General features: G+C 42.5%; 3 protein-coding genes and 2 gene segments (V, D, J or C); 1 reads left to right on the forward strand and 4 right to left on the reverse strand.

Moving 5' to 3' along the window:
• Nucleotides 1–14730, reverse strand: part of LOC104671035 — a 724295-nt gene that overhangs the window by 431527 nt on the left and 278038 nt on the right.
• LOC104672491 (immunoglobulin lambda-1 light chain-like) overlaps nucleotides 1–14730 on the reverse strand; it is a 605026-nt gene that overhangs the window by 415081 nt on the left and 175215 nt on the right. The gene's annotated exons all lie outside the window — the stretch shown is intronic.
• LOC104674970 (immunoglobulin lambda-1 light chain-like) overlaps nucleotides 1–14730 on the reverse strand; it is a 651096-nt gene that overhangs the window by 409719 nt on the left and 226647 nt on the right. The window lies entirely within an intron of this gene.
• Nucleotides 1–14730, reverse strand: part of LOC104674967 — a 611567-nt gene that overhangs the window by 404116 nt on the left and 192721 nt on the right.
• ZNF280A (zinc finger protein 280A) lies at nucleotides 4342–9683 on the forward strand. The gene is made up of 2 exons (XM_010379441.2): nucleotides 4342–4641; nucleotides 7785–9683. The coding sequence occupies exon 2, from the start codon at nucleotides 7856–7858 to the stop codon at nucleotides 9446–9448; it is 1593 nt and encodes a 530-aa protein (XP_010377743.1). The 5' UTR covers nucleotides 4342–4641; nucleotides 7785–7855; the 3' UTR covers nucleotides 9449–9683.

The raw sequence follows: 14730 nt of genomic DNA on the forward strand, positions 1-14730 counted from the left end.
GACAAGAAGATTGAAACAGTTATTACAATGATATTCCACATGTTAGGGGAAAGCTGGAGAATGTTAAGCAGTGACACAGAAGATGTAAAAGCATCTCAAATTGAACTTCTACAGATGAAAACTATGCTTGAGTTGAAGAATACACTAAATGAGATTAACAGAGGATTAGACATTGCAGAAGAAAACATTATTAAACTGGAGGATAGCAATAGAAACTCCCCAAAATGGAAAACAAATACAAAAAAAAAAAAAATGAACAGAGGGTCAGTAAACTGTGGGGACAATTTCAAGAGCTCAATAATATGTGTAATTGGAATCTCTGAGGAAGCGGAGAGAGAGGGAATATTAGTCTGGGCTGCCATAATAAAATAACACAGACTTCTCTGCCAAGATAGAATTTAAAAGAATATCATACACTGTGTGGCTTAGACAGTAGAAATGCGTTCTCTCAGTTCTGAAGGCTGGAAGTCCAAGATCAAGGTTCCAGCTGATTCAGTTTCTGATGAGGGTCTTCTTCTCAGCATTAGATTATGTCCTCACAGGGCCTCTTCCTCAGCTCACAGAGAGTCAGCTCCCTGGTGTCACTTCTCATACAGACACTAATTTTATGGGATTAGGACCCCACCCTTATGACCTCATTTAACCTTAATTACCTTCTAAAGGCCCTATCTCCAAATACAACAACAGGAGTTAGGGCTTCAACATAACACATCAGGGGCAGTCACAGTGGTGGATGGCAGCATCTTATCTTGGGTCCATAATAGAGGAAGTAACCAAAAAAAAAAAAATTGAAGATGTAATGGCAGATTTTCCAAATTTGATGAAAACTAAAATATAAACATAGCATATAACTTCCTTTTTCAAATAAATGTCCTGTAATCTCTCATCTCATTCAGTATAAATCCCAAAATCTTGACTTTGACCAACAATATCGTAACTGCTATGTCCCCTACCCAAATCAGTGACCTCATTTTTCCTCTCTGCTGGTCCTTTAACCAGCCACACTTCTTGTTGTGGCTTGGAACAGCTCTTCTTGTTCCAGCCCATGAAATGCCTGTGCCTCTGTGTCTTTCTTCTGGCTGGAAAATTCTCCTGATATTCACCTTTCTTCTCTCCTCCTTTTCTTCCTTTGACGTAACTGTCTCACAAACAGCAATTCCAACTCTGAGTTCATCTGACTGGGCACCTCTTTGTGTATCCCTGAAATTTAACTTCCAGCACTCTGTTTCATAAACACAGCAAGGTGGCCTGAGTGATGGTCTGTCCCTACCTGCATCCATTCCTGATGCGCCATCCATTTCCCATTCTGTGCCTTAAAGCAATAAAGGATTCAATATTTCAGCCATTTTTTCTTTTTCTTTTTTAATCTTAAGGTCTGCTTCTAACAGTCATTTGAAAAACATATTGTGACAAGCTTTAATCTCATCACTGGAATTCTTTGTTTGGAAAGTGGGGCTGGTCTGAAAGAGTTTCCCAGTGGAAACTTCCCAAAGGCAGACTGATAAAGAATCAGCTATGGCTGGGCGTGGTGGCTCACGCCTATAATCCCAATGCTTTGGGAGGCAGAGGTGGGCAGATTACCTGAGATCAGGAGTTCAAGACCAGCCTGGCCAATATGGTGAAACCCTGTCTCTACTAAAAATACAAACATTAGCCGGGCTTGTTGGGCACACGCTTGTAATCCCAGCTACTTGGGAGGCTGAGGCACGAGAATTGCTTGAACCTGGGAGATGGAGGTTGCAGTGAGTGGAGATCATGCCACTGTACTCCAGCCTGGCCAACAGAGTGCAGTCTCAAAAAAAAGAATCAGCTGTGCAGGACAGGGTGCGGGTAGTTCACACCTGTAATCCCAGAACTTTGGGAGGCCGAGGTGGGAAGATCGCTTGAGCTCAGGAGCTTGAGACCAGTTCAGGCAACATAGTGAGACCTCATCTCTACTAAAAAATACAACTAAATTATTTAGACATGGTGGCATCTGCCTATTGTCCTGGCTACTTGGGAGGCTGAGGTGGGAGGATCGCTCAGGTCCAGGACATCGAGACTGTGTGACTGTGCCACTGCACTCCAGCCTGGGCAACAAAGCATGAGACTACGTCTCAAAAAATAAATAAATAAAAATTAAAAAAAAAAAACCAACCATGAGGATGTTTCACCACATTCTGTGACCTATAGATGCATTACAGTTAGTTTTCTGCAGAAAAGGAGGATATATTTTACAAGGAAACATAAATATTTCATAGGAAAGGCATGTATCCTGATGCAAATTTGTATTCAGACCATGTGATTTTATTTTTACTAGAGTAGTGGGTTAGAATAGCTTGGTTAGAACAGCTAGATGAGGTTTTATTTGGGACTTTTAAAACTGAGCAAAATAAAATAAGATGCCACTCCGAGCTATTTCTAGACACTCCTCTCAATTTTCTCACCTCCCACAAGCACTACTGCCACAACTTTCTGTCTCAGGGGAAGGGCCTGCTTTATACCTGAGCCGGCCCCTGACCACTGCCTAGGCTTCCTGGAATCTTCCTAGCAGGATTCTGCTTCTGGAAAAGAGGAAGGAGTGAATATCAGTTCTGCAGAATACACCTCTCCTCCCCTCCCCTCCCCTCCTTTCTTTTTCTTTTCTTTTCCTTTCTTTTCTTTTCTTCTCTTTCTTTCTCTCTTTCTCTTCCTTTCTTTTTTCTTTTTTTTTTGAGACAGGGTTTCACTCTGTCACCCAGGCTAATTGTTTGTATTCTCTTGTGGAAACATGGTTTTGCCAGGTTGCCCACGCTAGTCTCAAACTCCTGGGCTCAAGCCTCCGCCTAAGCGCTGGCATTACAGGTGTGAGCCACCACGCCCTGCCCCGGAAGAATTTTACTAAGTCTTGCTTGCTTAGATTTTTAAATTTTACTTAAAATTAATTAAATTTTACTGTCTAAGTCTTCATTTCACTTTGCTTGCTTATTTATTTATTTATGAATGAATGAATGAGACAAGGTCTCTCTCTTCCACCCAGGCTAATGTATGGTGATGTAATCATAGTTTACTGCAACCTCGATCTCCCTGGCTCAAGCAATCCTCCCATCTCAGCTTCCCGGGTAGCTGGGACTACAGGCACGTGCTACTGTGCCTGGCTAATTAAAAAAAATTGTTTTTGTAGAAACAGAGGTCTTGATATTTTGCTGAGGTTGGTCTGGATATCCTGGGCTCAAAGATCTTTCCACTTCACCCTTTAATAACTGGGACTACAGGTATACCTCAGCAGCGGGTCTTATTTCACTTTGCTTTCCAGGGGCACACCCTTGGCTACTTGCAATGCCCTCAAGCAGCCTTTCCCCAGTCCCTAGACAAGAATAAAGACCCTGTGTCACACACTTTTATACCACTTTGGGCTCCGCCTACTGGGTTCAAGCGATTATCCTGCTTCAGCCTCCCAAGTACCTGGGATTACAGGCGTACACTGCCAAGCCCAGGAAATTTTTGTATTTTACTTTATAAAGAATAGAGACGGGTTTTCACCAAGTTGGCCAGGCTGGTCTCAAACTACTGGGCTCATGTGGTCTGCTGCCTCGGCCTCCAAAAGTGCTGGGATTACAGACGTGAGTCACCACGCCTGGCCCAGAAAGGTATTTTTAAAGTTTTATCAGGAGATGTTACTTTAGAACATTTTAATTTGCAACTGATTTTTGGTTTAATTTTGAGACTTGATTGCACTGCATTGGAATGGGGTGGAAATACAAATATTTCTTACCTGTCAAGGGACTCTTGAGGCTCCCCCTGCCCTGCTTTCTAATCTGTATTGCAAAGGCTGTAAAGACAGTGAAAGGGAGGGCCTGAAATTCAACTGAGAAGGTTCCAAGGAGGGACTAGTGAAGCAGGAGGGGGGAGGGAGAGATGGAGGGAAGGAAGTGAGAGGGGATGGGAGGGAACCAGGACAGACCTTTGAGCCCTGGAAACTGATTAAGAAGGGAGTGGGATGCTGCTTAGAGAAAGCTGTTGAAGACTCAGTGAGGACCCTGTTTGGACACCTGGAAACTCCTATGGGAGCCTAGTCTTCAAGGGCTGTGGGAGTGAGACACACCCTGCCCCCTGGGGCTTCTACTGGAAAGACATCTGCCTTTTAACTTCCTCATCTCTGTTTGAGCGCTGTTGGAACATACATGTGGACTGCCTCCCACTCCGCACCCCATCTCTTCTGACCCCCAGTAGCTGAGGGCCCAGGCACACTGCAGAGAAGGTGGTGGAGTCTGAACAACAGAGGAGGGAGGACACCCATCACCGGCTGAGTCAACCTGGAAGGCAGCCCTCAAGCCCAACCCTCCTTCTTTCCTTTGAGTAGCAATTGGAGGAAAGGTTTTGGCAATCAAGCTGGACAACAACTGAAAATCCAATCAGGATAAACTGCTTCAGACATGTGACTGGAAAATGATTGGGTTATAATGGGCTTAAAAGGAGTGGGACCTTCTGATCTGGCCTCAGAAAGGACTTTGAAGAGCAAGCTGCATTGTTCGCCTGCAGAAGCAGTGCTGCTGGTCTCTGGAGAAATTTCTCTGGGAGGTGGAGACAAGGAAGCTCTAGCTTCGCTTTCCCTCGTAGCCCAGAGTGGAACATACTGAGCTGCACTGAATCATCTGGATGCACACGCAACTTTAGGAACTGGTGAGCTGAGAAATTTGGTATCTTTCATTTTGCCTCTCTAAAACTAGACTTGGCAAACTTGTTCTGTGAAGGACTAGATGGTAAATATTTTAGGCATTGCGATTCTGTGCTTCAATTACAGTAGTCTTCTCTTATCCAGGGTTTTGCTTTTCGTGCTTTCAGTTACCTGCGGTTCCAAAATATTAATTGGAAAACTCCAGAACTAAGTAATTCATAAGTTTTAAGTCGCCAGCCCTTCTGAGTAGTGTGATAAGCTCTTGAGTCAGCCCTGCCCTGGGATGGTAATCCTCCCTTTGTCCCGAGTCCCTATGCTGTTTGCGCTTTCTGTACCTTAGTCACTTAGGAGCTATCACAGTTACCAGAGTGACTGTCCTGGTGGTATCTCAGTGCTTGCGTTCAATTAACTCTTATGGTACTCAATAATGGCCCCAAAGCACAAGGGTAGCAAGGCTGGCAATTCAAATATGCCAGAGAGAAGCTGTCAAGTGCTTCCTTTAAGTGAAAATGGGAAAGTTTTTAATGTAATAAAGAAAGAAAACACAATCATATGCTAAGGTTGCCAAGATCTACAGTACATAAAGATATTTTGTCAGCGAGAGACTGCATTCACATACCTTTAATTTAATTGATTAATTTTTTTGAGATGGAGTTTCACTCTTGCCGCCCAGGCTGGAGTACAGTGGCATGATCTCAGCTCACTGCAACCCCTGCCTCCCGGGTTCAAGTGATTCTCCTGCCTCAGCCTCCCAAGTAGCTGAGATTACAGAAGCTCACCACTACGCCCAGCTAATTGTTGTAATTTTATTATTTATTTATTTATTTTTTTTTTTGAGACGGAGTCTCGCTCTGTCGCCCAGTCTGGAGTGCAGTGGCTGGATCTCAGCTCACTGCAAGCTCCGCCTCCCGGGTTTACGCCATTCTCCTGCCTCAGCCTCCCGAGTAGCTGGGACTACAGGCGCCCGCCACCTCGCCCGGCTAGTTTTTTTTTATTTTTTAGTAGAGACGGGGTTTCACCGTGTTAGCCAGGATGGTCTCAATCTCCTGACCTCGTGATCCGCCCGTCTCGGCCTCCCAAAGTGCTGGGATTACAGGCTTGAGCCACCGTGCCCGGCCTGTTGTATTTTTAGTAGAGACGGGTTTCACCATATTGGCCAGGCTGGTCTCAAACTCCTGACCTCAGGTAATCCACCCACCTCAGCCTCCCAAAGGCTTACAGGCATAAGCCACCACACCTTGCCTCACATACCTTTTATTACAGTATATTGTTATAATTTTTTTTATTCTTAACCTCTTACTGTGCCTATTTATAAATTAAACTTGATCACATGTGTGTGTGTATATATATATAAACATAGTATATATTGAATTTGGTTCCATCTGCAGTTTCAGGCATCCACTTTGGGGGTCTTGGAATATATGCCCCAAAAATAAGGGAGGACTACTGTACTCAACTCTGTCATAAAAGTGCGAAAGCAACCATGGACAACAGCACTAAACAAATGATCATAGCCGTGTTTCACAGCACTTTATGGTGAACACTGACATTTTGAATGTTATATAATTTTCACGTCACAAAATATTCCTTTTTCTTTTTTCTTTTTTTTTTTTCTGAGACAGAGTCTCGCTCTGTCACCCAGGCTGGAGTGCAGTGGCGCGATCTTGGCCACTGCAACCTCCACCTCCCAGGTTCAAGAGATTCTCCTGCCTCAGCCTCCTGAGTAGCTGAGTAGCTGGGATTACAGGCATCTGCTACCATGCCTGGCTAATTTTTGTATTTGTAGTAGAGAAGGGGTTTCACCATGTGGGCCAGGCTGGTCTGGAACTCCCGAGCTGAAGTGATTCGTGCCCACCTGGGCCTCCCAAAGTGCTGGGATTACAGGTGTGAGCCACCACGCCCCGCCTCCTTTTGCTTGTTTATTCCCCCAGATTTAAAAATGTAAAAGTTTGGCCAGGCGTGGTGGCTCACGCCTGTAATCCAGTACTTGGGGAGGCTGAGGCGGGCGGATCATAAGGTCAGGAGATTGAGACCATCCTGGCTAACACGGTGAAACCCCGTCTCTACCAAAAATACAAAAAATTAGCCGGGCACGGTGGCAGGCGCCTGTGGTCCCAGCTACTCGGGAGGCTGAGGCAGGAGAATAGCGTGGGCCCAGGAGGCGGAGCTTGCAGTGAGTAGAGATCGCGCCACTGCACTACAGTCTGGGCGACAGAGCAAGACTCTGTCTCAAAAAAAAAAAAAAAAAAGAAAAGAAAAGAAAAGAAAAAAATGTAATCTTAATAATAGAAAAAAGTAAGAAAACAATACCTTAAAAATGTAAAAAACATTTTTGGCTTCCTGACTGTACAAAAACAGGGGAAAGGCCAGTTTTCCAATTCCTGTCTTAAACCATTGTTTGTCAAAATGTAGTTGATATCCCATTAGTGAACTATAAAACAAGTTTAGTAGGCTGTCAGCTTATACAAAGAAATAGGATTTTTCGCTGACTGTAAGATGCCATCAATTATAAAAGTCACCCAGGCTGGATGCAGTGACATGATTATAGCTCACTGTAACCTCAAACTCCTGGGCTTGCAAGGCATATTTTACATCTTGTGTGGTAGGCAGTAATAAATGCTAAGTTGAAAAATAGCATTGAAGGTTAGAACATATGAGTTAAGGAGGTTGTGATTTTTGATATTGTGGTCAGGGAAGCCTTGCTGAGGAGGAACCACTGACATGAGGCAAACCAGGAGCCCAGATGGGGTTAATCTGGGGAAAGAGGCATGCAAGGTCCGGGAACAACAAAAGTTCTGAAAAAGAAAAAGGTCTGGTGTGTTCCAGACTCATGGGGCTCAGGATGGCTGCAGCAGAGCGAGAGGAGTTAGCAAGGGCGATAATGACGTAAGGTTCTATGGGGAGCACTCTGAGATGTTCCAGCTGCACCTCCTGAAATCTTGCTTCCTTTGCCTTACAACTGCAGAAGACCAGGATAGGAGAGAGAGGTAAATTTGAAATTATGCCATTTAAAATGTTTCAAGCCTTATTTCTGATGTGTAAAAGAGTGATGTTGATAGTTATCTCAGTGTTTTAAGGGACGATACAATAAAGTAATGATTTTGTCTTTTGAAATAAATATTGACTATTGTCACATGATTGCACTTAGGTGGCAATTTGTAAAAAGACAGCTCTGGAAGTTGAAGGGACCAGTGGCTTCAAGCAAAAAGTAAATTGAAAATGGGAGATGTCTTTTTGTGTAAGGAAGTGGAATCACCAAAGAAGAATTTGAGAGAATCCAAAGAAAGCGACAAAGATGATGAAGATCCAGATCTGATCTTTGTTGGTGTGGAACATGTACATAAAGACGCTGAAATTCTCTTTGTCGGGACGATTTCAAATTCAAAACCAGTCATTTCAAACATTTTGAACAGAGTCACCCCAGGCTCGAATTCAAGAAGAAGGAAAGGCCACTTCCATCAAGATCCTGCTCACGTGTGGCAACCTGCAAATCATGTGACCTCTATGGCAAAAGCCATCAGGTCAGTTTCTCCATCTGAGGGGAGATCTACAGATAGTCCTGTCTCTACGAAGTCTTCACCTGAACCTGCTTATAAAATGAGCTCACCACACGTTGTTTCTCCCAATTCCTCAGATTCTCTCCCTCCAGGGACTCAGCATCTAGTTGGAGCTATGTTCTCTGGAGGAGGCAGAAGTGAGAGTTCTCCTGATTCAAAGCGACTTTCCGCTTCAGATATAAACAGCAGAAATTCCAAAAGGGTTAAACTCGGGGATGAGATCCCAGGGGTACATTCTTTAGCTGTGGTCCCTTCAGATAGCTCTTCTATAATAAGCACAAATACACCCTCACAGGGGGTCTGCAACTCATCAAACCACGTTCAGAATGGAGCAACATTTCCTTGGGCTGATGCTAATGGAAAGGCACATTTCAATCTTAGGAATCCAGAGAGAGCAAATGGGTCTGATGGCCTGGTAATAACAGACATTTCAAGTCTAGCAAGTCAAAAGAAGACCTTTGATCCCAGGAAAGAAAATCGCATCGTGTTACTTAGCGACTTTTACTATGGACAGCATAAAGGAGATGGGCAGCCAGAACAGAAGACTCACACCACCTTTAAATGCCTCAGTTGCGTGAAAGTTCTAAAAAATATTAAGTTTATGAATCACATGAAGCATCATTTGGAGTTTGAGAAGCAGAGGAACGACAGTTGGGAAAACCACACCACCTGCCAGCACTGCCACCGGCAGTTTCCCACTCCCTTCCAGCTACAGTGTCACATTGACAGTGTGCACATCGCCATGGGGCCCTCTGCTGTCTGTAAGATCTGTGAATTGTCATTTGAAACAGATCAGGTCCTCTTACAACACATGAAGGACCATCATAAGCCTGGCGAAATGCCCTATGTGTGCCAGGTTTGCCATTACAGATCGTCAGTCTTTGCTGATGTGGAAACACATTTTAGAACGTGCCATGAAAACACAAAGTATTTGCTTTGTCTGTTTTGTCTCAAACTTTTCAAAACTGCGATACCATACATGAATCATTGTTGGAGGCACAGCAGAAGGAGAGGCCTTCGATGTTCCAAGTGCCGACTACAGTTTTTGACGTTGAAGGAGGAAATAGAGCACGAAACCAAGAACCATCAAACATTTAAAAAGCCGGAGCAACTGCAAGGGTTGCCTCATGAAACAGAAGTTATTATTCAAACTTCAGTTCAGCCAGGATCAAGTGGTGTGGCTTCCATTATTGTGAGTGACACTGACCCTCCGCCTTCACCTGTAAAAACTAAAACGGTGGCTATGAACACTTGAGATTCCAGACTCCCTTGCAGCAAGGATTCTCGCTGAAAATACGTTTGACTCACTTCCAGGAGTTCCGAAAGGCAGAAGTGAGGCTAGGCCATGTGCGCTTTGTGGCTGTAGATGCTAACAAGCAATGTCATCAACTGTCAGGTTTTATTTACAGTGACATCTCATAAGCTCCCTATTGTCAAGAAGTAGCTCCAAAGTCTTCGTGCCCTTTCCCAGTCAAATGCTCCCAACAAGCCATCCCCTATTCTGACCTCAGAGGCTTTTCTTGTTTATGAACTTTCAATAAATGAAATAACACAAAGATTCTTGTCTTTGGCTTTTTAAAATAAGTGAGATGGCTGGGCGTGATGGTTCATGCCTGTAATCCCATCACTTTGGGAGGCTGAGGCAGGTGGATCACTTGAGGTCAGGAGTTTGAGACCAGGCTGGCCAACATAGTGAAACCCCTTCTCTACATAAAATAGAAAAATTAGCCAAGTGTAGTGGTGGGTGCCTGTAGTCCCAGCTATTCGGGAGGCTGAGGCAGGAGAATCACTTGAACCTGGGTGGGGGGGTTTGCAGTGAGCTGAGATCGCGCCACTGCCCTCCAGTCTGGGTGACAGAGCAAGACTCTGTCTCAAAATAAAGTAAAATAAAATAAGTGAGATGCATTTTTGCTGTGTGGAGCAGTAGCACATTCTTTTTCATGGCTGGGTAGAATTTTGTTGTGTGGCTGTGGCAGTTTTATATACATCTATTTCCCTGTTGACGGACTGTGAGGCTGATTCTTCGGCAATTTTGAATAAAGCTGCTACGAGCTTGTGCGTGTCTTTTGGTAAGCATGTAATCATTTCTCGTGGGTATACGTGGCTATGAGAAGTGCTGGAACTGCATATATTTAGCTTTCTAGTGTAGATACTGCCAAATACATTTCCAAAGTGGTTGAAACGATTTACATTCCCACCACCGATATTGTGAATTCCATTGCTACTGATCCAGCACTTGGTACTGTCAGTCATTTTAGTAAGTGCCCTTCTCTTGAAATTGTAGTGGTACCTTATTGTGGCTTTAATTTGCATTTCCCTGATGAGTAATGGACCTTGAGATTATATAGTTATCAGCCACCTGAGTATTTTTTTTTTTTAATTAAATGTCTGTTCAAGTTTTGCCCCTTCTTACCTTTTTAAAAATTGGGCTGTCGACTGGGGAGGGTACAGGAAAAGTGCTGGGGCACTGGAAATGTCCCATATTTGGATCTGAATGGTGGTTTTATGGGTGTACACACGTACATTAAGGTTTATCTTTCATATACCTTATTTAAGAAATTGTCTACCAAGGACATAAAGATATTCATTCCTTCTATGTTTTCTTGTAGAAGCTTTATTGTTTAGGTGAGACATCTCAAACTGATTTTTTGTTAATGGTGTGATAAGGCACGAAGACTAATTTTTTCATATGCATACCCCAAATCAATCAGCACCTTCTACTAAAAAGATCACTCGTTCCCTACTGTATTGCAGTGGAAACTGTGTGAACCAGGGATGATTGTATACATGTGTTTCTGGAATCTATTTCATTTCATTTGTCCTGTTCTCTATCCTTGTGCTAAGGCTGCAGTATCTTAATTATTGCAGCTTTGCATAATCCTCCATGTGGTAGTTTCATTTCTCCAACTTTGGCGTTCAGAGTTGCATTGGCTACTCCAAATGCTTTACTAATTGAAGTGACTTTCGTTTGTGTCCTCTGCGTGCTCTCAAACTCAGGTACAGTAGTTTACTTTAATTGTGATGTTAGCTGTGGGGCTCTTTGTAGTTACCCACTGACTGTAGGGGAATCGACTTACAAATCAGTAACAGAAAGATCACTGAGAAAAACCCCAAAGTCCCTCAATTAGGCAATATAGTTCTTTTTTTTTTTTTTTTTTTTTTTTTTTTTTTTTTTTTTTTTGAGACGGAGTCTCGCTCTGTCGCCCAAACTGGAGCGCAGTGGCCGGATCTCAGCTCACTGCAAGCTCCGCCTTTCTGGTTCATGCCATTCTCCTGCCTCAGCCACTCGAGTAGCTGGGACTATAGGCGCCCACCACCTCGCCCGCCTAGTTTTTTTTTTATTTTTTTATTTTTTATTTTATTTTATTTTTATTTTTTTATTTTTTTATTTTTGAGACGGAGTCTCGCTCTGTCGCCCAGGCTGGAGTGCAGTGGCCGGATCTCAGCTCACTGCAAGCTCCGCCTCCTGGGTTCCCGCCATTCTCCTGCCTCAGCCTCCCAAGTAGCTGGGACTACAAGCGCCCGCCACCTCGCCTGGCTAGTTTTTTGTATTTTTAGTAGAGACGGGGTTTCACCATGTTAGCCAGGATGGTCTCGATCTCCTGACCTCATGATCCGCCCGTCTCGGCCTCCCAAAGTGCTGGGATTACAGGCTTGAGCCACCGCACCCGGCCAGGCAATATAGTTCTAAACAGGGTTGGAACTAGGGTGAGGCATCCAGGGAACCTAAAGTGACAACATGCCATCCCTGAAGCTGGGGGTGGGTCTCTCCTTAATGCACCCCAGCCTCCTTGCTTATCTCACCCCAGTCCTGGTCCTCATTCTAAATAACTCATAGCTCCTCTAAGAAATTGCAGTGAAAAAAGGAAAATGTTGAATTGAAAGGTATTGAAAACAACCACAAAATTTATGCAATGGAACTAACGCAGTTCCTGGGAATTTGTATTTTTAAATGCATATATTTGGAAAGAAGAAAGGTTCACTAAAGATCTAAGTCAGTGCTGTCCATAGATCTTTCTGTGATGATGACAATGCTCTACTTCTGCTCTGTCCAATATGCTACAGGTGACTACTGATCTGTTGAAATGTGGCTAGTGTGACTGAGATACTAAATTTTTAATTTTATTTATTTATGATTAATTTAAAACTAAACTTATTTTTGATTAATTTAAAACTAAAGGAAGAAGAGACGAATCTTCTTTAAAGAAGAGTTGCAAAGTAATTTGCATAGATAATTTTCCCTTAATGAGACCTCATGGCCTTCCTGCGTGTAGGCAGGATTTGGTGACTTACTCCCAAAGAATAGGGTACGAAAGGGGAGAAAAAGTAATTAACAGTGGAGAAACCAGTAGGAAGTCATATTGACAGCATGGATTGCTGATGAGAAATTACGAGAAAGACACATCATGTCTGTGATAGTCTTCTAAAAACCATAACCCCAGTGTAACCATGAGAAAAACACCAAACCTAAATTGAGAGACGCTCTGAAAAATACCTGACCTTCACTTCTTAAAATTGTCAAGGTCACGAAAAGCAAGAAAAGTTTAAGAAACTGTCACAGACCAGAGAAGGCTAAGAAGACAAAATGACTAAGTACAAGTCAGTATCCTGCATGGGAATCTGGAACAAAAAGGATGGTGGGAAAAAGTAGTGACATTTGAATAAAGCCTGAATTTTAGTTGATACTAATTTACTGATGGACATTGGAATTATTATGAAGCCAAAAGAAGATCATTTCATATATATTTATTTTTCATTTTATTATTTTTTGAGACGGAGTCTCACTCTGTTGCCCAGGCTGGAGTGCAGTGGTGCAATCGCAGCTCACTGCAACCTCTTCCTCCCAGGTTCAAGCAATTATCGTGCCTCAGCCTCTTGAGTAGCTGGGACTACAGGCACGTGCCACCACGCCCAGCTAATTTTTGTATTTTTAGTAGAGACGGGGTTTCACCATGTTGGCCAGGCTGGTCTTGAACTCCTGACCTCAAGTGATCTGCCTGCCTTGGTCTCCAAAAATGCTGGGATTACAGGTGTGAGCCACCGCGCTTGGCTTCATATATACAGTTTAGATATTGCAAATATCTTCTTTACATCTCAGCATCATATATACATTTTAGATATTGCAAATATCTTCTTTATATCTATGATCTCTTCATTTTGACGATAGTACACTTCACTGAACAGAAATCTTCAAATGCAAAGGTCAGTAATATTTAGGCCATGTTATTTGATTATAATACAATTAAAAATATCTTTTAAAAAGCTCAGAGATTTCAAAAATAAATAGTTGTAAAAATAATCTCACAGATTTCAAAAATAAATAACATACTATACAACCCTTGTGTTAGAATCACTATGTAAAAAGTAAAAAGTAGAGGTTCCTCTTCAAAGAGAGTTTCCTCCCTGTCGAATTAGGAATAAATAGTAACTTCTCTTAGAAGTAAAATTTATTCAAAGACCTGTGCTAACATTCTTAGATATCTGCTAGCTGTAATAAATAAATTAACGTATTTTGTGTTCTTAGCTCCCACAATTTAGCCTAAATATTTGCCCTGGCACGCTTATACTGGTCCAAGCAAGCATTAGGTCATAGCCTGTTTCTCTTCCTTATTTGGAGGTGTTTTTAGCTTTCTCAGCATTCCACAATTTACTTCCTCCTTCCTTTGTTCTCCTCTGCCTTTGCCTCTGTTAGAAAGTTCTAAGTTGTTAGCCAATTGGGACAAACACAGAATGTGAGTTTCCATTTCAGCCAATGGAAACCAGACACAGCAGCAAGGTGGAAGCCTCAGGTTGTAAATAGCCCTGTATCCTTTGTTCAGGGTACTCTTGGCAAAACTGCTGGTGAGTGTACCCTTTCTGCAGAAAGTAAAAATGGCCTTGCTGAGAAAATTAAATTTATGTTCAAGTGCTATTTCTTTCTGGCACTGGGGAAGAAGAAGCACTTCTAACAACTAGGAAAATTAGGACATAACTAATTGAAGGATAATGAAAATATTACCAAGCAGCACTTGTGGGACACAGTTAAACTGGTACTTAAAGGTAAATTTATAGCATTAAACACAAGAGAAAAGAGTTTACAAGCAAATGAGGTAGGCATTTTTCTCCAAAAGTTATAAAGAGGAGTAACAGAGCAAGCCTATGAAGACAGGAAGGAAGGAAATAACAGAGTGGAAGAAATAGATGAAATAGATAAGAAAGTAACATTATAGATTAATGAAACCAAAAGTGATTTTACTCGCCCTCGCCAAAAAAAGATTGCTAAAATAGACTTTTGGCAGAATTGGTCAATTTAAAGAAAATCAAAAGCTGCAAGTAAATTGAGTGGGCAAACTTTATGCAAAGGGCCAGATAGTAAATATTGTAAGCTTTTCATACACGGTCTCTGGCAATTAATCATCTTTGCTGTTGAAGCAGGAAAACAGGCATAAATAATACCTAAAGGAATGGGCATGTTTGTTATTCCAATAAAACTTTATTTATGGACACTGAATTTTGAATTTCATATAATTTTCACATGCCAGAAAATACTATTCTCCT

This window comes from Rhinopithecus roxellana, chromosome 13, assembly GCF_007565055.1.
Source record: "Rhinopithecus roxellana isolate Shanxi Qingling chromosome 13, ASM756505v1, whole genome shotgun sequence".
In the NCBI taxonomy this organism is placed as follows: domain Eukaryota; kingdom Metazoa; phylum Chordata; class Mammalia; order Primates; family Cercopithecidae; genus Rhinopithecus; species Rhinopithecus roxellana.